Source organism: Sebastes fasciatus, chromosome 10, assembly GCF_043250625.1.
Source record: "Sebastes fasciatus isolate fSebFas1 chromosome 10, fSebFas1.pri, whole genome shotgun sequence".
In the NCBI taxonomy this organism is placed as follows: domain Eukaryota; kingdom Metazoa; phylum Chordata; class Actinopteri; order Perciformes; family Sebastidae; genus Sebastes; species Sebastes fasciatus.
In genome coordinates this window covers 31765230-31789943 of record NC_133804.1, presented here as the reverse complement: position 1 = coordinate 31789943, position 24714 = coordinate 31765230, and the positions used below count along the sequence as shown (strand labels likewise).

Below are 24714 nucleotides of genomic sequence, written 5' to 3'. Positions count from 1 at the left end.
TTGTCTTTTCTTGTTTTAATGACTTCCCGCTCCTTAAGTGCTCACACAATTATTATTATTTTGCGTCTCCACCCAGCAGAGCAGCACTTCCTCATTCCTTCATGCCGTCCATACTAGTTTTTCCAACCTGAGTTCCAGCAGGTAGGAATGTGGTCATTCAGCTCAAGGAGGGGAAACCTCGCCTCTAAACTTCCACAACAACGCAATCACACTCTCTCTCTCTCTCTCTCTCTCTCTCTCTCTCTCTCTCTCTCTCTCTCTCTCTCTCTCTCTCTCTCTCTCTCTCTCTCTCTCTCTCTCTCTCTCTCTCTCTCTCTCTCTCTCTCTCTCTCTCTCTCTGTGACTTTTGTTTCCTCGTGTTTCGACACCTTTACACCTGCAGAGGAGGAGGAGGAAGAGGAGGAGGAGTCCGGACAGCGTGGATGAAGATAAAAGCACAGGCAGACTGAAGATGCAGAGAAGCTGCTGCTGAGTGGAGATAATATCTCACCATGGGTAACTGGATTATCAACAATGGACTCACGTCCTTCATACTGGTGAGTTCTTCTTATTTACACTTTAAGAATTTCAATTTTCAAATTGCAAAGATGACATGCACAGATTTTTGTGCGCAAAATGCAAAAAAAAAACATGCCAAGAAGTCCTGCACCTTTAATGCAAATAACATTAAAAATGAATTTTAATGACTGACTGTGATAATTGTGTGATGGAAACATGATGTTTGGCTGTTTGCAGGTGATCTGGATGGGAATCAACATCTTCCTCTTCGTCTGGTTTTACTTCTTCTACGATTTAGGAGATGAGTATTTCTACACACGTCATCTTTTAGGGGTGAGTTAAGACAATCGAAGTCAGCTCAGATGCTGGTTCAACCACCTTAATAACTAATAATGATCACTTACTTGTACTTGACTTGAGTATTTCCATTTCATGCAACTTTATACTTCTTCTCCACCACATCTCAGAGGCAAATATTATACTTTTTTACTGCACTACATGTATCTCACATCTTTAGTTACTGTACAGATTAATTCAAAATATACATCAGCTAATAAATAATGATGTATTATTATAGATTAAACTACCCAGCTGTATATAAAGTAGTTAAAATAATCTCCACCGACGTGATGAACACATTAATGCATCAATAATTATAATCCAGTATAGTATAATAAAGGTTATTCCCCTTATGAAAAAGCAGTGTACTTCAAGTTTATTTTATGTAACGTATGTTATTTTGAGTAAAGTTCAAGTATATATTTCCCAAGTATACTTCATGTAGTAAATATACTAATATCAATGTACTGGTAGTATACTTAAAGCGTACTACTTTAATACTTCTTGGGACTAAATTGTCCCACTTCTTAGTTTATAAAAGTATACTTTTAAATGTACTTTAAGTGTAAGAAAAGTAAACTTTAAGTACACAACTAGTTTACATTGAAGTATTATTTTGCACTGCAACTATACTATAAGTATACAGATAATGTACTAGTTTTATACTTGTAAGTGAACCACTTCAATACTTCTTGGGACTAAATAGGCCCCCTTTTTAAGTTTATAAAAGTATACTTTATGTAGTAAGTATACTAATATCAGTGTACTAGTGGTATACTTATAAGCGTACTGCTTTAATACTTCTTGGGACTAAATAGGCCCATTTTTTAGTTTATAAAAGTATATTTTTAAGTGTACTTTAAGTGTAAGAATAGTAAATTTTGAGTATACAACAAGTCTTATTTTGTACTGCAACTATACTATAAGTATACAGATACAGTAGTTTACTAGTTTTATACGTGTAAGTGTACTACTTCAATACTTCTTGGGACTAATTTTTAGTTTATAAAAGTATACTAGTGTAAGTATTGTACTGATTTTTGATACTGGTACTGAGTTTTTATACTTTTAGCCGGCTTTTTAGTTTATGAAAGTGCACTTTAAAGTATACTCTCAGTAAACTACTAGTTTAATAGTTTTATACTGCAGGTATACTTGTATATACTTTAAAGTATATAAGTACTAGTTAAATAGTTTTTTTTATACTATACTAACTTATACTTTTCTTATGTATATATTGATCAAAATATTAAGTATGAGTATGTTAAGTATATCTCTAATAAGTACATAAAAAGTAAACTGAAAGTATACTCTTATTTTGAAGTATACTAATAGCACACTTGGTAAAGGGTCTGCATAACGAGTACTTTTACTTTTGGTACTTTAAGTATATTTTGATGCCAATACTGACGGTTCTAAAGTAAGATTCTGAATGACTGTTACACTGTAGTATAAAGGATGTGAATACTTCTTCCACCACTGATATTAACATGTATTATATTTGTGTTCCAGTCTGCGTTGGCGTGGGCCAGAGCTCCGGCGGCCGTCCTCAACTTTAACTGCCTGCTGATCCTGCTGCCGGTGTGCAGGAACCTGCTGTCGCTGCTGCGCGGCTCCTTCATGGTGAGACACCACGAAGCTTAAATTTCTCAGCAGGGCGAGGTGTCCCTAAAAACACTGTCATTATCTTTTAAAGGTGCTGCCTTAAAAAAGTAGTTTGACTGCTGTGTTGTCCAAGAAACACATCACAACATGTTCTTATTTTCATTTTAATTCTTTGGTATTTATATACTTTGGGCTGCGTCTCTGTACTAAAAAAGGTGCTATACAAATAAAGTAATTATTCTTAACATTGACCAATGATTTTACACTAAATCTAATAATTCTTTGGGCGATATTGTGCTATTTCAACACATTCAATTGGCAAAACAAATAGAAGTATTTAGCTTGACTCCAAAAATGCAACCATAAACAGGATAGTTCATGTTTCCTGTAACACCGTCCCTCCCTTCCTGAACACACACAGGTCAGGTAGGTTTCACTGACAGCTTTGGAAACTTCTTTGTCTCTCTCTTTTTTTCTGACTTTCCTCTTCCTTTTCTTTTCTTTATCTTCTCAGTGTTGCGGCAGAACGATGAGGAAACAACTGGACAAAAATCTGAGTTTCCACAAGCTGGTGGCGTACATGATAGCGCTGATGACAGGTGAACTTACGCAAGCATTTTCTCCTTCATTGGTGCATTTATAGTTAATAATAAATGGCTTTACAGTCAACAGTTGAGTTTGGATTAGAGTTAATGTGTAGCTATGATTATAGGTGTAGATTTGAGTGGATGTGTAACACTTTTCTTCAGAAGATGTTATTTTAATGTGCTTTCTGTCACTTCTGGTGCATTGTTTACTGTCTCCAGGATTAAAACAGATATATCCTCCTCACACCGAATAGCTCCAGTTAGAAGGATTTTTACTGGATCTTTCTTATCATTTCTTATTGTTAATTATTTCCCCCACACTGTGCCAACGTTTCCAACCCGCGGTTTATCAGTGATTATCAGATAGTTTACTCAAAGCATGACAGACAGTAGTATAAATAAAAATAAAAAAGGTTTTCAGTCCTTCCTGGTCAGGCAATAACAAAATGTCTAGCTTATGTATTTTTCTATATTGTTTCTATTGTGATATATAGGCTACGTCTATGTTGATTTATTTTTTCTCTATGATTTCACTTTCATATTAATTTTGCACTCAAGTTCTTAAAATGAGAAAATAGTTTGTCAAGTATTTAATTCACACAGGAGTATAAAAAATAGCCTTTTTTTTTTACCATGTGGGTATTTCATATAGACTATTTCTTTATTGAATTACCAGAAAACATGATGATACATATCGTTATCGAGATATGAAATGACCTACAGTATAATGTGATAGAAGATTTTGGCCACGTCGCCGGGCCCGACCTCCTGGTGTTGAAGTGAAACTTATTCTTATTCTTTATTCGGATCAGCAGCCACCAGAGTAGCAGCTACTCTTCCTGGGGTTGAAGGAAATCCCCCAGGGAATCGTCACCTTCATGCGCGTTGGTTTATCTTCTAGGCAGCTGCAAGCTCAGAGTTAAAATCATAAAAGATTGCAAATTATGTTAAAATCAGTATCAATTTATTCCGTATATATATTCATCAAAGTTGCACAGAGTTATTACAGAATTCTGGATTCATCAATGTGTCCCTGATACCATGTAATACCGTGATCAGTTCGCAGTGAATGAACCCCGAGCTGTTCTTCACATTTGCCTTTTATACACAGCCATAAACATTGTTCGAAAGGAGGGGCAGAGTTTTGATCAGTCTTAGTACTTTTCCACAATGTCAATGTGACCTTCTTCTTATCTGACTCCATCCTTAAACAACGCTGTCTACTGTTCATATCATTCTGTCCTCTCCCCCCTATCTGTTTCTTCCCTAAGGCTGTATCCTTGAGACTGTTCTATCTACACAAAAGTATGTGTATGACGTCCCACCCTTGTGACTCTGAACGATAAGTCCCTCAGGCGCCACAGTATTCATTCTTATAATTCTTAGTCTAAACATCTTCAACCCAATGACCTCGTAACATAATAGTTTAAGCATTGCCATATTATTCTTCATGATATATTTCCAACAGGGTCCACACACAACAAAAACAACATATAACATATTTTTTTAAAAAACACACATTAAAAATATGTTCAGGACAAATAAAATATGAAATCAAAAGAAAAGAAAAGAAGAAGAAAAAAAAAAGAAACTGCCAAAAAAAAATACAATCAAACAAAATCAAACTGCAATCCCTGAAATTTGTTCCGGTCAGCTACCAGGGTCATTTTTATTGTGATTGACAGAGATGAATACAAAAATAATATTTAATTTATACTGAAAAAAGATTCAGTGTTTTCAAATACGACACAAATTGTGACCCACCGTCACATCTTCCTCATCTCAAAGTCAGACAGACTAAATGTTAAAATGTTAAAGAGGGTCATTTTGGTAAAAGGGGAGTTGGAGGCAAACAAAGCCAAGAGTAAATATTGACTGAAGGTGTGTTTAAAAGAGTTCTCCCCACATTTTCCCCAAAAATAAGAAGGAATCTTGACTTTTTTAAATCATACTAAAAGTACAAGGCTGCTGCTTTTTTAAACCATTCATGTGACTGACTTAAAAGGTATTTAAGTTCAAGTCCGCAGCATTTTACCCCACACCAGGGGTCAGCAACCTTTACTATCAAAAGAGCCATTTTTAGGAAAAAAAAAAAAGAAAAGAAATCTGTCTGGAGCCGCAAAACATTTAAGCATTGTGATGAAGGTAACACAGTTTAAGTATATAGTATATAAGTCTAATGCAGTGAGGGCCAAAGAGACAATGTACTACGGAGTATTAGGGCCACATTGAGGGAAAAAATAATCTGAGATTTCGAGAATAAAGTCGTAATATTATAAAGTCATAACTTTACGAGAAAAAAAGAAAATAACACTTAAAATTACTACTTTATAATATTATGACTTTATTCTCGAAATCTCCGATTTTTTTTTTCTTCCTCAATGTGGCCCTTATACCCCGTCGTACCGTCGTACCATAGACCTACAACAATGATAAATAAAAATAAAAATGTGAAAGAAAATCAGTTATTCATTTTCATTTTTATAAATCTACAGGGAGCCACTGGAGAGGAGCTAAAGAGACGCATGTGGCTCCGGAGCCGCAGGTTGCTGACCCCTGACCCAGACAGAAAGCAGATTTCTGTCGTCAAGTACGAGTAATGAAATATCCTCTCTCCTTTTGTCGTGACAGCGGTTCATCTGATCGCCCATCTGTTGAACGTGGAGTGGTACAACAACAACAGACGAGGAGTTTATGATAAACTCAGCATCGCTCTGTCCAACCTGCCGGACGAAGAAAACACCACCTACCTGAACCCCATCCGCAGGACGGACTTGGTAAGTTATCACAACTATAATTAGAATGAAATAAGACACATGTTTTCATATAAGTTGAAGGATCGTATGCTCATCTACAACATCTTTTCTGACCGACAATCTTCTGTACAGAGGATATATGAAGGTCAAAGTTCAAGGTGCAATGTTATGATGAAGTACTATGTCATACTGCATGCAACAGTACGTACTTTGTAAGGGCAGCTGCAGTACGTACTAAAAGTATAAAGCATGGGATTTGGTGTGTTTAAAGTTGTCTTGTTCTTCTTCTTCTTGTGTCCCAGGCGGCGCAGCAGACTCCCACCTACTTCGTCTTCACCACCATCGCCGGCCTCACGGGGGTCATCATCACGCTGGCCCTCATCCTCATCATCACCTCCTCCATGGAGGTCATCAGACGCAGCTACTTTGAGGTCTTCTGGTACACCCACCACCTCTTCGTCATCTTCTTCATCGGTCTCGTGTTCCACGGAGCCGGGTAAGGCTGTCTTCTCGCTCAGCTCTGTCTTTTTCTATTTAAAAAATGTTGTTGTTGCAGGTTTTTCACTCGTCTGTCTCGTCTTGCAGGTTCATCGTGAGAAAACAACAGACAACAGATCCACCGCACAACTTCACCCTGTGTAAAGACCGCAGTGAGGACTGGGGACGGATTCCTGAGTGTCCCGTCCCTCAGTTCGTAGGAGGGCCTGCACAGGTTTGTCTTTTTAGTCTGGACCACAACTACTAGTACAAATAAGAGCATCATCTGTGAGTTGTTAAATCATTGTATTTCCTTTGTTTTGTTTCTAGACCTGGTGGTGGGTGATCGGTCCAATGATTCTGTACATCTGTGAGCGTATGCTGCGTTTCATCCGTTACATGCAGAGAGTCTCATACAGGAAGGTACGTTGGACTCATCTCCTGAGATGTTTTGGTAGACAATGTGACGGTGTGACTTCACCTTTCTTTCTTTCTTTCTTTTTTTTAAACTTTCAGATCGTGATGCATCCGTCCAAGGTGCTGGAGCTGCAGCTGGTGAAGGACGGTTTCCACATGGAGGTGGGTCAGTACGTCTTCCTCAACTGCCCCGCCATCTCCCAGCTGGAGTGGCACCCGTTCACCATGACCTCCGCCCCAGAGGAGGACTTCTTCAGCGTGCACATCCGCTCGGCCGGGGACTGGACCGACAAACTCATCGACATCATGCAGAAGCTGCCGGAGGGAGAGCAGGGACCCAAGTGAGCACATTTAATGGTTGTTTTTAACCTCCTGTGGGAGGTAGTTTATGTCTGAAAGAAACACCAAATAGCTCCCGTTAGTTACCGGATCTTTCTTATCATTTATTATTGTTTACTAATTTCCCACACAGACTGTGCCAATGTGTCTGACCTGCAGCTTATCAGTGTTGAACAGCTAGTGTACTCAAAGCGTGACAGGAAGTAGTAAAGAAAAAAGTTTTCAGTTCTTCCTGGTAGGGCTGGGCGATATGATGATAATACCTATTTACTGTTTTTACTTAAATCACGATGTCTTCTTGAGGTTGAGATTGATTTTGATCCCGTGCTGAGTCCACAGATCACCTAAATCAAATCTGGGGACGGGCGTCTCAAACTAGCTCATGCTATAAATTAGTGGAAGAAGTATACATATCGATACTGAATATTTGAAACGGTTTCAATACTCATTTTCTGCAGTATCAATAGACGGGTTCTAGGTATTGTATCGAAGTTAGAAATTCCAGTATTGTGACAACCACACTACTATAAATGCTCCGGTATGTGGTGTTGGTCCTTTGCTGCATACTCGTCCCTAGGGATACTAATTTTGAAAAATGTTCTTAACCAATAACCGACCCTCGTTAACCGATTATTAACCGCTAACCGACAAGATTTGTGCCTCGCATGCAGCGGTGTACCAGCTGCAGGAGCACAACAGATATTGGTTGACGGGAGTCCCCAGTTCACCGTCCGGGAGCGTTAACTTAGCAGCCACGATGCTGCGTGTAGTGTCGCCGACATGCAGCCACTTTCCCAGTAAAAGTCTCCACCGCACATTTAGTTTAGTTTAGCAGGTTGTCAGCTGTGTGTCTGCCCGGCGTAACTTTAACGAGTGCCCAACAAACAGTGTGTGTGTATTTGTGCTACGTTAGCAGCTTTAGCATCGCCGGAGGCTTCGTGCTCACCGCCGCACACGTAGTCTGCGTAACTTTAGTGAGTTTCCAACAGACCGTGTGTGTGTTGGCGGTGAGTGTGGGGTTGTTGGTGGCGTTAGAGCTGTGAACGTAGGTGTAGCAGTGTGTGGACAGTTTATTTGTCGCAGTTGTATTGTGATGCTAAACTACATGACGGCTAACATGACCCGCCTTTGTGTCGGTGTTTGTCAGGATGATTTAATGATTTTGTCACCTGTAGATTATTTGCACCTGATAACACCAGGTTTTTATTCATTGTTGTTGCTCAGAATGGGAGTGGACGGACCTTTCGGCACAGCCAGCGAGGACGTCTTCGACTACGAGGTCAGCATGCTGGTCGGAGCCGGCATCGGGGTCACCCCCTTCGCCTCCATCCTCAAGTCCATCTGGTACAAGTTCAAAATCTCCAACCCTAAGCTGCGCACCAGAAAGGTATATAAAAACAAACCCAGCCAGACGCCCACATATGTCATTGTCTCATCAGTTTGCTCTTTGACATTCGAACCTGTCGATCCTGTTATTGTGTCTCTTATGTAAAAAGAACAATCCTCCCACGTTTCCGCGACAAGTCGTTAGCAGCTCTTTTGTAATAGGATCATTGTTCAACAATGTGCTTCCTGGTTTCAGATCTACTTCTACTGGCTCTGCCGGGAAACGCACGCCTTCGAGTGGTTCGCCGACCTGCTGCAGGGGCTGGAGAAAGAGATGGAGGAGCGAGGGATGATGGATTTCCTCACCTACAAGCTCTTCCTGACCGGCTGGGATCAGGACCTTGTGAGTGTGTTTGAATGAGTCACAGACCAAAGTCCAGATAAACACTCATTCAGCTTTATCTCATCCGTCTCTCTCTCTTGTTTCTCCCCACATTTCGTCAACAGCGGTATACCGAAGGGATTAACTTTGACAAGGACACGGACGTGGTCACCGGGCTCAAACAGAAGACCAACTATGGCCGACCCGCCTGGGACAAAGAGTTCGAACAAGTCCGCAAAGAGAACCCCACGTAAGAGAAAGTCCACTCTTAAAATATATCTCCTTATTGAAACACAGGAGATCATCTTTAAGTATTCAGATCCTTTATTTACTTAAGTAAAAGTAGCAGTGCAACAATGTTGAACTTCACAACTAAAAAGTCCAAAAGCACCAAAGTATCATCAGCAAAATGTACTTTAAGTATCAAAAGTAAAAGTACTGATTCTCCAGAAAAAAGACATATTATCAACTTAATAGATTGTTAATACTGATGCATCAGTGTGTCATCAGCATTTTACTGTTTTAACTACTTTATTTTATATACAGTGGTAGAAAGTACTTTTACTCAAGTACTGGAATATGATAATGTTTATTTAGTGTAGCACCTTTCATAGAACACAATTCACAAAGTGCTTTACAAGAATAAACATGAATTAAAAACCATAAAAAAACAATAAAAACAATCAATAAAACAGCAGTACTTTAAGTACTTCTTCTCCACTACATTTTAAATACTGTAGTTTTTATTCCCCTACATTTATTTGCCACCTGAAGTTACCAGTGGTGGTAGAAGTACTCTTTTACTTAAGTAAAAGTCACAATACTACAGTGTAGAAATACTCTGTTACAAGTAAAAGTCCTGCATTAAAAATCTTTCTTGAGTACAAAAGTATTATCAAATTATACTTTAAAGTCTCCAAAGTAAAAATACTCAGAATCATGTATATATTATATTTACTGGATTATAATTATTGACGCATTAATTTGTACATTACTGAATGTGGGGTTCATTTTAATATCTTTATATACTGCTGGGTAGTTTAATCTATAATAATACATTATATTACTTGATTTATATATTTTGTATTATTAATCTGAATCTGTAAAAATAACTAAAGCTTTCAAATAAATAGTGAAAAGTACAATATGTACCTCTAAATTGTAGTGGAGTATAAAATAGAAATAAATCAAATAAAGTACCGTAATTGTAAATTGTGCTTAAGTAGAGTACTTGAGTAAATGTATTTAGTTACATTACACCATTGGAAGTTACTAGTTATTACAGGTATTAGTACAGTACGTTAGTACAGAGTCACTTGGAGGCAAAATACTTTGTTTTCGTCTTAAAAATTCAAAATATAGTAGTAGAGTAGAAGAGAATAAAAACCTTTGGATGCTACTGTTTTTATTTCATTTATTTATGTGCATGCAGCAAATATGGGTACCGATTTTAATATTTAATGTTTTTTTCCATGTTATTTCTTGTTTTTTTGTTTATTCTATGACCGTTTTCCTTTTATTGTAAAGCACACATTTCTTGTATGAAAGCTGCTATAAGAACAAAGTTTATTATTTTAGTTTACGTTACTTTCCACCTCTTTAAGCACTTTTCCACATTAAAACTTGAACTCTTCTTCTTCGTTGTGTTTTCAGGTCCGTGGTGGGAACTTTCCTGTGCGGCCCTGCAGTTCTCGCTACAGTCTTAGGCAAGAAATGCGCCAAATACTCCGACGTGGATCCCCGGAAGACCAAGTTTTACTTCAACAAGGAGAATTTCTGAGTGGAAAAAAACAGGAAAAGCAGCATTTGGGCTTTTTTGGAAGGTCAACAGTTTGGTGGAAAGTTTTCTTTCACGGTGGATAATTGTTTCTGCTAATAGACTGATAAAGGAGGCAGGGCGTGTGGTTCTATCAGCACTACTCAGGAAACATGAGTCATGGCATCATAACCAACTATGACTCATGGTTTTGTACTATCAATTACTGTCAGATGTTCCCATCATTGATCAATAATTATAAGCGATTGTGGTGAAGCCGTCGTGAGTCCTGATGGACTCTGAAGTGTTTTACTGTTTTACTGATACGTCATGTGGAAAACTACATTTTGCACAAATTAAATCAAGACACAACTGAATGTTCTTCCGGATTAATATCATAATTTACAATTTACTACAATAGCAGCTCTGCTAGGAAGATTATTTCCATTATCCAATGATAATTAATCTGTAATAATAATGATCTGCGGGATATTTTTCTTGTGTGAATGTCAGAAAAAATATGAAAATTTGACCCTAAATAGTTCCCCAGATCACAAAGTTAACATCTTCTGATTTGTTATTTTAATCCAACCAACAGTCCAAAAAAATACCCAAAAAGATTCAGTTTATTATCTCATACGACAAAGAAAAGCAGCAAATTATCATATTTGAGAAGCTGGATTACAGTGAATTTCGGGTGTTTTTCATCAAATTGTTGATTCATTTTCTGTTAATTGTTTTAGCTCTAAATCAGCATCAAGGACAGAATTAGCCTTCAATCAAATACACTGTAAATACTGTAAATATGTTTATATTTTACTGTTACGAGGTTTTGTCTCTGGTTCACTTGTTAGCACGTTTTTTTGCACAAAGATTAAATTAATTCATAACATAATTTACAATTAGCTACAACAGCAGCTCTGCTAGGACGATTATTTCCATTATCTGATATTTTCTTGTTTGAATGTCAGAGAAAACATTTATTTGTATATTATATATTACATAATAGTTTCCCAAATCCCAACTTAATGTTTTCTGATTTGTCATTTTATCAAACCAACAGTCCAAAACCCCCAAAAAGATTCAGTTTACTATCACATACGACAAAGAAAAGCAGCAAATAATCATACTTAAGAAGCTGGAGACGGTGAATTTTGGGGTGTTTTTCTTGAATAATTAATCAGTTATCATATATTTTTTCACTCGTGATAGAATTAGCTCAGTAAATAAATACTGTAAATATCAGGTTGTTTTTTTAAAGCTTTACTGGTTAAGGAAACAGGTTTCTCGTTAACAAACAATGGTTTATTATAACCCGTAAAATTCTCTGGTACTTCCTCATTAAAGTGACGAAATGAAGAGTGAACCAGGAGGAAGACTTCCTGTCACGTAGCCTGTGTGTTACTCACGCTCTGAAGATTTTGAAGGACTTATCTTTATTCTTATTGAACCGTTTACTGTTTTTAATCCCTTTTTCTTGTACCCAAACTCATCTTGAATAAACGAATATAAGAGTTTATTTTTTGTTGTTGTTTTATTGACAAAAAAAATATCCAGACAAACGGTTTCCAGAGCCGATAAAATGAAAACAGTCGGCTCTGGAGGGGAAAAAAAGGGATGAAACCTGGTGACAATCCAGCCCTGGTCTTTCTATCTGTTCAGCATTCATCATCCACTCAAATGTCCTTTTGAATCCACAAACTGACTCTTTCATACACAAAACAGACAATATGATTTAAAAAAAAAGCTATACAATAATAACTAAAGGTGAGACGTCTTCAGACCTGTTGGAACTGGAGGTGACGGGGGTCGGTGGGGTCGGAGCAGTTTGAGTCCTGAAAGAGAAAACAGAATAACGTTTTTACAGAGTTGCTCCGTGACGACATGAGAACGCTTCAAAAACCTCCTGCAGCAGGGATGGAAACTGTAGTGAAGGAAGTGAAGAGACTTCATCTGAAACCTTTTTGAAGTTTTTCCTCAGACCATCAAGGTGCCCCTCCTGCAGTCTTCTGAATCTGCTCTTTGAGGATGAGGATGCTCTGCCGCTGCTCCGGGGGCAACATGGCGATCTGTTCTGGGGTGAGCTGCAGGACCTGCATAATCAGGGCGGCCTGGAGAGGGACAAAAAAACAAAACATTATACAAGAGGTAAAATGAGCTCAAAATGACAACGAGTGCTTATTGGTTGTCTCGAGTAACCTTCACTGGTAACAGGAAAATCAGAACAACTCCTCTAAACATCATTTAAAGCAGGTGATACATACTCAGAATGACTTGCATAAAAAAAAAGGGATCAGCATTTTGCTCAGGGGCAACGGCAACAAGCTGCTGATAGACAGAAGTGATGCCTCACCTTCTCCTGGTCCTGTGTGGAGACCTGGCTCTGCCCCGGACTGAAGCCTCCTCCTCCTGATGGAGGACCACCAGAGATACCAGGACCCTGCAGGACAGACATACTGGTTATCAGATAGCACTGATTTACTTTCCATCGTTCTTCCCTTCAAGTCATATTTACGACTTTTACAATGTTTGTTTTAATGTAATGTTAAATCTAGGGTTGGTAATCTTCAAAAACATTTGTTTTATTAGTTGAAATTCTCTTTACAATCACTGAATAACGCTCTGACAAAAGAAAGAAAACAATCCGGTATCTGTGGTTGTCACAGGACATGATAATTGTGGGGGAGTGGCTCTGGAGGGAAGCCTGAGGCCTGTACTACGAAGCGAGTTCAACATACCGAGGGTATCTTCTTGTTATCTGGCTTCACTAATGAAAAACGAGATCACGCTAAACAGTCCTACGACGCTGGTTATCAACTCTGTAAATCAACCCAGGGTTTCTCTATCTGGCTATGAGCGCGTTCACATGAACGGGGCGGTGTTTGCAGCATCTGACCGATCACTAACATGGATAAGTCTACAGACTTGCAGACAGACAGACAGAGCGGCACATTTTACAAAGGAAGAGTAAACTATATTAGACAAATACGAAGAAGTTCAACACATAATCCAGACTAAAAGTAACAGTTGAAGCTGCCAAATGCAGGAAGGACAGCTGGTAAAAGAAAAAACTCCAAATTAACACTTATTAATTTAACGGAATACTCAAAAGTCAGATATAGTCGTCTAGATATAAACAGCTTTACGACTTGTAATGGATGAATGAGTTACACCTAATTACGGCCATTATCAAAGTTGCGGCGTGTGTGACTATTTCCGCCTTCTCTTAGCAGCGTCTGCGTCTCCGGCAGTGTGAAACGGACTCAAGAGCAAGTAAAATAAATAAATATAAAAACATAATTCAAAGCGGTAAACACCCACAGCATAAATCCAGCTGTCTTTCCTGCATTTGTCAGGTTAAACTGTTTTGTTTTTAGTTCTGGATTATGACTTAAACTTCTTCATGTGTGCAATATTATCATACGATCCGCGCACCGAGCTCTGATTGGTCAGTAGGAGGTGCTTCTATACGAGTTGATCTCTTATCTGGAACATAATCTGCTCCGGAGCAGGTTAGCTGTTCAGCATCAGTTACCATGGCGATCTACCCTGGTAAGAAGCGATCCACCTTCGTAGGACGGTAATAACCCTGAAGGGTTAAACCTGAAGTTACCTCGATAACCGCAAATCCTGCTTTGTAATCCAGGCCTCTGAAGAGACGGGCTGTCAGTGTTGTTGGCTTGGTTTCTAGATTTAGTGACTTTTGGAGCTGTAAGCTGCTGTATTTGGAAAAGGAGGAAACGCTGGGTTTCTTTGGTTGGATACATTTTTTTTTTTTTTTAAATCTAACGTACTCTTGCTAGTTTTCTTAAGATTTCAAACCCTAGCTTTAAGTGAATATTTATTTAACCAGTATTTATTGTCTAATAATTGATGAGTCAAAAGGAGGAGATTTCAAATTCAATGTGAATATCACATTTATAGATTCTACAAAAACACAGTGAAAAGAAGTCTTGAAAGTAATGTTAGTAATAATATCCTATGTACTGTGTGTCCGCACCAAATCAAATATATTTTGTTGTTGTTTTTTAACATTCTTGTGTGCATAGTAGTCTTCATTTTAAGGCTGTCTTCAACAAAAGAAATTCTCAGTCGACTAATCACTTAGTTGATTTAATCGACAGATACGTAGAATCACAAAAGCAACACTTTAAATCTGGTGTTGACCAGAGATGTGCTCAGAAGTTACTTGGAAATAAGTCACTCAGCATGAAAACAGCATAAAAAAACGACTAATCAACTAAAGAAATCTGAGTCGACTGAGACCAAAACGACCGATAAGTCGACTAAGAGGGGGCAGGACCAGTTTCATACAGTAAGAAGACATTAGACGCAGCAGTTTACCGGTCTTGCAGGTGGAGGAGCGTTGGGACCCATGCTATGAGGAACGGGGCCGGGCATTCCTGTCGCCATGGGAACCCTCTGACCCGCCGCTGGGCCGCGAGTTTCCATCGCCCTCGGGTCACGACCTGCAGCAAGAAAACAGAAAACCACACGTACCGTTCACACACCTCGCTGGATATCGAGTGAAACCACTGGAGTGTACGTTACGGACATCAAGGATGAGAAAGAAAGTTTTTATCATTACACGAAACATAAAACCCACAAAAGTAGCTGTGAGAAGTCTCGTAGGAACATTGTGACGTGGTTGACCTTAAAGAGATAAACGAAGGAGGTATTAAATATAAGGAAATAGAAGTGTAACGACACCTCCTGCAGGGACAATAGTCTTTTGTTTGGTTCGTCTGCCGGCTGGGACTGAAGCTGAACACGTTGACTACAATCATCACTATAAACTATTATGAGTTCTCAAACTATGAAGCGTCATCGGAGCAGCTACCTCTGGTCTCCATCGGGGGGCCGCGTGGCTCCATCATCGGGGGCCCTCTGGGGTCGCCCATCATGTTGCGTGGTTCGCCCATGGGTGGGGCTCTCATGTCCATCGGAGGGCCTCTCATGTCCGGAGGGGGTCCGCTCGCCATTTGGGCCATGTGTACAGGTGGGGCCTGGTGGGGCGGTGGAGCTGCCATGTAACCACGGCTACGCACAGACACAAACACAAAATTAAAACAGTTAAATCTTTAGAAAGATAAACGATTGAAAACAATCTAACCCTGCTCCTGATACCATCTACGGTTGGCAACTTGTCAGCATAACAGCTGTTTGATGTATTTATATTCGTCACCTCTCTGTAAGGTAGTTTAAGGTCAGAGGCGGATCAGGCTATTCAGAGGTATTCACAGGATGCAGGGTGTGATCCATCCAGCATTACTGTTTCTATTTTTATCTCACTGATATAAACCTTTATCACTCCTATCGCTGTATCAGAGCTACATTAAGTCACTACTGATGCAAATGGAGCATTTTTCTGCTGCTGCGTCACATTAAAAGTGTTCATAGGAAACTAAAATGCATCTACGAAACAAAACAATGCATTATTTTTTTAGTGGATATTTCTTTTATTTTTGCAAGGGAATGATGGAACAATGAGGAGCGGCCACATAGAGCGGTAAGGTAACCGACTTTTGGGAAACTACTCGCGCTGTGTGCCGCATGAAATCAGATTGCAGTCGCAATTAATAGCGACTGACTTCATCAAAACAACAAGAGTTTGTTTGGCTACGCTGTCATCAGATACACTATGTTCTCCTTTGTTGTATTATAATAATAATAATAAATTGGACTTATATAGCGCTGTTCAAGAAACCCAAAGACGCTTTACAAAGAGGGCACACAAAATCATACTAATAAATAAAACAGAGTAAAAACTGTATCCAGGTAATTAAAACGAGTGAAGTGTAGGAAGAGTTAGAGGTCAAAGGTCAGAGGCCTTGATGAACAGGTGATGATTGAGGTGTTTATTGAAAGTGAAGCATTTCTGATTTCAGGAGGCAGAGCGTTGCAGAGGGCGGGGCCCGACGCTGAAGTATTGTAAGTGTTACTACGATAACCACAAGAATGAAAATGTAATAACTTTAATGGCTTCAATTAACATTCCTCTGGAACTCCTATTAAAAGGTCCCATAATATGCAAATCTTCAGTTTCATAATTGTACTTTGTGTTTCTACTAGAACATGTTTACATGCTGTAATGTTAAAAAAAAATCCTTTATGTTTCTCACACAGTCTGCCTGAGTATGCCTGTATGACCCTCTGTCTGAAACACTAGGAATAAAATAGAAGTAGGATGGTCATTGAACAGTTTGCTTTGGTAATCGGACTATAGTACAAAAGAAAATGTCGATTGTTGTTAGTTGTTATGGTGACAACAGAACCCGTGTCAATGTGGCTGTAAAGTGTGCGGTCGCAGCCAAGCCCCCCCTCAAGGAGGAGCGCCAGTCGTTGATGCCAATTTTTCGCAGTGGCCAAACGGCGGTACTACTACAACTTCCGTGTCCGTCACATGATGCCGTTGGGCCCGTAAGCGCCATTTACTAGTGCCAAGTTTACGTTTATTGTTTGGATGATATTATTTGCTGGAGTTCAGTGAGGAATATATTTCAGTTTAATGTGGGAGAATATTGTGATTATATATGGTGAGATTCATTCCTGTATATTGACCACTGTGAATTTGAGTTTGATCCTGTGCGGCTTCCATACACATGTGACAAAGGGACAGGAAATGAATTTTATTGTGAAGTGACTTCTATTGTGAAAGGTCTGTTGTGTAAATAAACGAGTGGACGTTGCCGTTGCTATTGGGCCGACTCAACGCTTAAAACATAGTCATGTCGTCCTTGAAATGTGGTTATTGACAGGAAGTAAATTAAGATGAAGATAAGAACAATGAAGACTAAAGATAGCCCCTACAGGGCCCCAAAACACATTTAAAAAGTGAAATGTTGTACAGTGGTGACATCAAAGTTAGGAAAAATCCTGACGGCTCATTTAAAGGTAGAGTTTCTGAATAAAGACTGAGTGTATTTCTGCATGGATTGAGCATTTCACACTATCTACAGTTTATAACACTTAAACCTGCTTTATAATTAAAACAAATCTCACTTTTTACAGTGTGGGATCTTGTGAAGCGTGTGAATGTCTTACCTGGGCTCGATGACCTCTCCAGTGACGGACAGCAGAGTTCCTCCTCTGGGATCATTGGGACCATCTCCCAGCAGGCCTCTGGGGGGGATACCGCCTGGTCCTGAGAGGAGAACAATCATACATTCAACCACATAAAAAACACCCAATCTATTTCTATTCACTGACCAGGAATTAGTTTTATGACTAAACGATTACGAATAGACAGAAATTCCAGGTAGGGGAAACCACACACACGACTATAAAGGTTTAGTGTTTGCTCCGGTTACATATCTAAGCAGAGCTGTTTGGGGGGGGGGGGGGGGGTGGGGGGGGGGGGAGTTGATAAAAACACACAAAGTACAGCGTGACCACAACAAACTGCCACAGCGAGATGTCACAACACACAGGGAGATATCAGGAGAAGTGGAATAGAATGTATACCTTCCCGCCTACAGCGATGCTGCCTAGATAACAATGGGGGCATTTGAAGTTCAATAAGGCGGCTGTCGATCTTACAGTTGTCTGTACATTCATTAAAATATCCTTTCAGGTGAGCTGAGATATAATTACTCTTAATGATAAATCGCCTCGCCCCAACGTTACGCCTAAATGACTTCCTGATGTAGTTTTAGCTCAATCAAAATAATGGTTGTGTAACAGAGGCTCATTTAACATCATATTTAAACAACGGTGGTTGTGTTGGTTTTAAACTCAACAGACTCGAGGTAAGGGTGGGGGGGGGGCGTTACGAATCTGCATTAAATGGCACTTTAATATGGATTTATTTACATTTACTGCGTTCAATGAGCTGCACAGGAGCAGCTAAAATAAACTGACGGGAGGTAACGGACGTGTGAGCTGCTGTAGTCAGTCGGTGGATCTGTAGTGCGGAGAAACGGCAAGAAATAGGACAGATTTTTTTGGATGCTGACAAACACAAAGAACAAGAGAGAGGAGCCGAGAAGCTGGATTTTCCCAGATATACCTTAAAAGCATCATGCTGCTCTAAATAAAGCACATTGTGCAATTTCACGTCATCATGACCCGACTCTTTTCTATGAGTAAGCAAAGTAGTTCCTTTTACTTCTATTAGTGAGAATGACACAAACAGTTTCCATCCCTGGGCCGAACGGACACCGAACAAACAATAAATCTGTGCAATATTAATAAACTGACTGTGAAATATATATCCTTAAATACCTCAAGTGCATCTACCTTGGTTTACATTTTATTTATTACATCTGCTCTACCTATTTTTTCAAGTGCAATTACTTCTGTTTATATTTATTTATTACAATCTGCTTTACCTGTTTTATTCCTGTTTTATAGCTATGTGTGTTTTACCTGTTATATGTTTTTTCTGCCTCGTTAAGTCTTGTCAAGTATTTGTTTTAAAGCACTGACCAGGAGCGGCAACTGTGAATCTCGTTGTATTTAATACGATGACAATAAAGCTTTCTATTCTATTCTAAATGTCACAACTAATGACTGCCGTTAAAACTGACAAAGCAAAGACGTAACGACAGATCTCTTATTATACGTCAAATCACTATTTCCATCTTTATCCTGGCAGTACAGTCATAGATTGTTATCTGTTTTTTGAGAAACTTCTTGCAATCAAAATGTGCTTGTTGAAATTAAGAAAAAAAAAAAAGCTAGCAAAACAATGTGCCACCACCATCGACAACACCTGCAACACGTTGCCTCGACACAACACAACACAACACGTGGCCTCCACTGTGGAGGAGTCTGGATCCATGAGAGCTCAAGTCTCTTCCAAACTTCCCCACACTACAAATAGCAGACTCCGTAAAGTACCCCCCGCCCCGGAGTCAGAGTAATGTCATAAGAGACGGGGAGGTTTTTAATGTCATTTCTCTTCTGTTAAATGTCAAAGATGAGCCAAACAAAACATCCAAACCGCCATCCTTCTGTCGGCAGTATGGAAAATGTTTGCTGGTGCCAACGATTCAGATAGTTTGTGGATGGTTTTCACTACAGGACCAGGACTGTTAACCTGCGTCCAGATCATTTACTGCAGGTCATAGAAGACAATCGACTAGCCAGCCAGAGAGGATCTCTCTTGGTGTGCTACATTTTTCAACCTCCTTCACAGCTCCTTAAGTGCTCTTTGTATCGACAGCCATCAAGCCGTACGACGCAGTCCAACTAGAAGAGTGCTGAAGGGTGAAATCCTGCGCTGCCTGTCTGTCTGCACAAACTGGCTTCAAACACATTTTTGGTATCTGGAGTTGACACTTCCGCTCACGTGTCCTTCCACGAATACAAAATGTTTCTGGCAACAGCACTATGGAAATATAAAAAAATGCACATTCCTCTATATGTGGTGCCTCTCTCAATACTTAAGTTTAAACTTTTCTTATTTCCCATCTTTGTAATACGCTGCATATCCAGGATCAGGAGTCGATTCATTTTATCCAGAGTAGCTGCTAATTCAATGCTAACCCCTTTTTTGCACACATATTTTGTGCAAAATTTTAGTTTAGTTTTCTTTTTTTTGCCATTTGTTCAGCTTGTGTACATATATATATATATATATATATATATATATATATATATATATATTCAGCATTCATTCTGTTGCAGGAAGTTTTACTGCTGTTATTCTCTACACAAACACATTTAACATGCTCAACAAGTCAGTTGTGTATGTTTCTCTATATCTATATTCTGCTTTGCTGTATCCTGCTACAGACACACAGCTTTGTCAACATCATCCCAGTCATGTTTTCTCTGAGGGACATTTCTACTGAGGTAAATAAACCAGTTAATGTTGAGCTGAATGTCATGTGAATTTAAAAAACTAGTATCTACAAATATGCATTTAAAGAGTTTAAAATAATAATTTGGCTTTAACACCGACAAAGTAATCATGCAAAAAACATTTGCATCCTGGCAAATGTTTTACTCCCGGCTAGAGCTGCAACGATTAATCGATTAGCTGTCAACTGTTAAATCAATCGCAAACTATTTTGATAATCGATGAATCGCTTTGAGTATTTAAAAAAAAAAAAAAAAAATGCTAAATATGAATATTTTTTTTATTTTTTTTACTCCTCTGTGACAGTAAATTTAATCTCTTTGAGTTGTGGACAAAACAAGACATTTGAGGACGTTATCTTGGGCTTTGGGAAACACTGATCGACATTTTTTACCATTTTATAGACCAAACAACTAATCGATTAATCAAGAACATAATCGAAAATGAAAATAATCGTTAGTTGCAGCCCCTCTTGGCAAACCTGTATCTATTCGCATGCAGTGGCACCACAATGATCCCTCCCCTCATCCTGCTTTAGTTATGATAACGCTCAGAGGACATAAACAGGCTTAATAGCTACTTTAAAGGCTGAATTAAAAGGATGATATTTGATAACAGTGGACATGCAGTCTAACAAACTGTAGAGTGTGTATAAGTGCCGTGTATCTGGACCTATCTGACCTCTCTCTCCGTAACAGTCCTGTGACCTGACTGGAGAACTGAGGGGAGTACAGTGATACCTTGAGGCCGCTCGATAGCAGCTTGCCCAGACGATCCTGTGGGAGAATGCTGAAGGTTTCCTGAGCCAGCATTAAAGTGAGAAGAACAGGAGACAAGACTCAAGAGAGCAAAGCAGCACGTTGAGAGCATTTTGAAAGCGTGCTCATGACAATAGTATACACACACAGAGAGACACACAGACACACACACAGACAGACAGACAGACAGACAGACAGACACACACACAGACAGACGAAGAGGGAACTTTAACATTAAATATGTTGCACAACAGAAAGACAGACAATTAATACCAAACATTTAGGGAGAATAAAAAGAGATTGTGAAGCTGATTATTAATCTCATACAGCACCTCGACTACTAACAAGGCTCTGGTGACACCTAGTGATCCCATTGAGCCATGACATGTGCAACACTTTAACTTGAAATAAAAGTAATGTTAATGGGGTTCACTGCAGTTCTGATTGTGGGCAAAAATAAGTGCAATTTTACACATGTAGCTGTTAAAATAACTTTAAACCATTGCGTTAAATTATACTGATAAAAATGTAGCTTTGAGGAGGAAGCTTGCTTGCACTGCTGCATGACAGTTTAATGTCACTTTTGGATGGATAATAATAATAATAATAATACAAATAAGATTGACCCTGTTTTTGGAGCAACTTGCAACTTAGAAATAAGTCATTCAGCATCTAAAAACGGCTATCACACCTCACACATTAACCTTCTCTGACCTTAGAAATCTAAATACCAGGAGCATAAGGATGACGCTACCACAGCCAGTTCAGTTGGTGATGCAAGTATGCAGTATGCAGTTTGATGATTACCTGGAGGTCCGACTGGTCCTGGCGCTTGTCCTTGTACTTGTCCTGGTCCCGGTACTGGCACAGGTCCTGGCACAGGCATTGGCCCAGGGACAACGCCCATGTTGGGGGGCTGCATCATTTGAGGGGCTCCGTTGACGTGCATTCCAGGCTGATCATATGATGAAATTAAAATAAATTAGAAAGAATAAATAAATCATTTAAGCTAAACCTTGAGACATTTGTTTTACAGAATGAATCAAACATGTTTAATTAATTCTGGGGCTGCAACTAACACATATTTTCATTGTCAATTAAACTGTCAATTATTATGTTATGTTATTCTTATTGTTTGGTCTATAAAATGTTAGAAAGTGGTGAAAAATGTCCACAACTCAAAGATATTCAGTTTACTGTCATAGAGGAGGAAAGAAACCAGAAAAAAAATCACATTTAAGAAGCTGGAATCAGAGAATTTCTACTCAAACCGATTAATCGATTATCAAAATAGTTGGCGATCAATTTAATAGTTGAAAACCAATCGATTAATCGTTACTTAATTCTAAGACTCGGTGAAATCACTACCTTTGATTAACTTTGTTTCATCAACTTATTTAGTAAATGATCACACTACCAGACTACAAACAGAAGCGTTGCTCTCAAACACTTCTCATCAGTATTTATCTACAGTATTACCTGCTGCAACATCACGTCCTTTTTCAGTGTGGGACTATTTTGTAGAACAGAAGTGTAATGTGACCTTTACTTTAGAGTGTTGTACTCACCCCAGGCTGCGGCTGAGACACCGGCACGCTGGGTGGAGCTGGAGGAGGGTTGACCGGCGGCGCTCCTCCGACCTGCGTGCTGGGAATCAGAGGCTGGGCTGGCGTTTGACGGTGGAGCATTTTCTGTATGTGGAGTAAATGGAAGAGCATCTCTCTCAGAAATCTGTACTGGTTCACCTTCACCTTGCTTCAAATAAACATAAGATCATGCAAGATTCGCCTAATGTCTTTAATGTCTTCATTCTCCTCTCACCAAGGCTATCTCAGGGTCAACGATCCGCATTACCACTTGGGCCTGCAGCAGAGCATAGGCCAGCTGAGGGTTCTGCAGCAGCATGTTCCGCGCCTCCTGGGGGCTGTTCTGCACACACAGCTGGAGACAGAAATCACATCATCACCACATAGAATCAGGAAAATGGGATAAAATCACAACTGGACAGAGAAACAAAAAAACAAAACTTTAGACCCTTTTACGTAAAAAGAGCTCGTCAGTGAGTTCCTGTAGTTTGTGCTGCCCACTTGTTATTCAGATACGTGTCCATAACCAACCAAAAAGTGGCTGCATCAGCACAAAACATTAAACAACAATGTGCAACAATATTTGTGTGCCATCAGGACGGGAGCCCAAACACTCAGACTCTGATCAGCGCAGGGAGCCGTCCCACTGACACAAGCTTTGGTGCAACAAAACACTTTTCCAGTCGGAGGGAAAAAATGTCTGCAGCGTTGTGTTTCTTTGAGCCTAATGAAGCAGACTGCCAGATGTGCAGAGATAAGGCGTCTCTGGCAGAGCTGAGAGAGGCAGACTGCACAGCACAGCCCTCGCTAATGAAAGGGAAGGAAGAGCATCTTCTGCATACAGTCGTCATCCTGGAGGTGATTCAAACTGAGAGAAACATTTGTCACCATCTTTTCAATGGGACTAAAGAGAGTAAACAGCCGGTTCAAGAACAGGACTTTTGGGGGAAAACTATAATACTTACATTCATCAATCTATCGCTAGAGATTCCTCATTAGATCACTTGTCATTACCTTCTTTAAATTCACTTCGGTACTTTGTAATATATCATCACATTTTCACAGAAAGTCTTCATTTTATTTTCGAAGACGCCATCGAGCATCAAAATGTTTATATGCTGCAATTTGTGCCATTTATGCACCGGTCCCCGAGATCAAATAATACTAAAGATTAGGCTTCATAGCTGCCCATTAACCCTTTCATAAATATGTGTTTTTATTCTACTTACATGTATCAGCCTCTCAAAGTCTCTCATTACGGATGCACTGTACATTTTCTTTTTCAGAAGAGCCATTTTGATGTGAAAAGTTGCATTTCAGATTTATGATGGATTATATACAAATGTAGATTTTAGGTTTGCCAAGAAAGAAAGTTAAAAAATACATTTTACATCAGAATTCTCAAGTCAAATATGATGAATAGAAAAGTAATCCAATTAACCAGTGACATCTCTGAGGTTTTTAGGTGAAACCGACAGGAACTACTGGCAACAACAGCCTCAAAACCAATCAATCAAATAAAATAGGTACAAAATGATAAAGTTAAACAAAGATTTAGTCAAAGTAACTTTTACTCAGGTTTTACTCAAATCAAACCATATTTCTAACCTTTCTGACTTCATAAGGGTCGAGGAAAAACTACTAGAATGTGAACTATTTACAAAAGCATCATAGCAAATAACGAAAAGTAAGTAGAATGGGACACAACCTAAATCTGATGCTCACTTTGATTGCTATAATAACACAAAAGCGTGACAGCTCATTTTGCTTATAAGGACCAGTGCTATTGATATGACAGTGAGGTAGACCACTCGGTTTGTTCATTAGCCTCATTTAAACAACAGTGAGTCGGAAGCTGGCACTGATGAGCTAAATGAATCAATTTCAAATGTCTATAAGGAAAGGAAAGGGTCGGTAAATTAGACCTGAAACATACTGTTCCCACGCAACAGAGGCAGTAAACCAGCCTACCTTCATCTGTTTCATAAGCTCAAACATCTGCTCAGGTGGCAGACTGGCCACAGCTCTGCTGATGGACTCCGGGGCTTCCTGTGGCTGGATAGTGTCCCCATAAGGAGACTCA

At 39.3% G+C, this 24714-nt stretch overlaps 2 protein-coding genes across 4 annotated transcripts in view; one reads left to right on the top strand and one right to left on the bottom strand.

Annotated features, from left to right (window-relative positions):
* Positions 1-17: 17 nt before the first annotated feature.
* Positions 18-12001, top strand: nox1 (NADPH oxidase 1). Its single transcript, XM_074649433.1, has 14 exons — positions 18-141; positions 383-536; positions 736-831; positions 2350-2460; positions 2957-3041; positions 5661-5806; positions 6088-6281; positions 6371-6497; positions 6593-6685; positions 6779-7020; positions 8243-8405; positions 8601-8747; positions 8852-8976; positions 10380-12001. The coding sequence occupies exons 2-14, from the start codon at positions 492-494 to the stop codon at positions 10504-10506; spliced, it is 1701 nt and encodes a 566-aa protein (XP_074505534.1). The 5' UTR covers positions 18-141; positions 383-491; the 3' UTR covers positions 10507-12001.
* Positions 11998-24714, bottom strand: part of cstf2 (cleavage stimulation factor, 3' pre-RNA, subunit 2) — a 17899-nt gene continuing 5182 nt past the window's right edge. The window contains exons 4-14 of one of the 3 annotated variants that reach the window (XM_074649434.1): positions 24603-24714; positions 22867-22986; positions 22614-22736; positions 21853-22000; positions 21028-21087; positions 17527-17626; positions 15323-15522; positions 14827-14951; positions 12836-12922; positions 12443-12593; positions 11998-12317 (exon numbers count right to left, since the gene is read on the bottom strand). The exon at positions 24603-24714 is cut by the window's right edge and continues 25 nt beyond it. In XM_074649434.1, the coding sequence (XP_074505535.1) occupies positions 12468-12593; positions 12836-12922; positions 14827-14951; positions 15323-15522; positions 17527-17626; positions 21028-21087; positions 21853-22000; positions 22614-22736; positions 22867-22986; positions 24603-24714 (1201 nt within the window). In that variant the 3' untranslated portion in view covers positions 11998-12317; positions 12443-12467. Of the gene's footprint in view, positions 12318-12407; positions 12594-12835; positions 12923-14826; positions 14952-15322; positions 15523-17526; positions 17627-21027; positions 21088-21852; positions 22001-22613; positions 22737-22866; positions 22987-24602 lie in introns of those variants that run through there. The other 2 variants (XM_074649436.1, XM_074649435.1) reach the window with 2 other exon arrangements.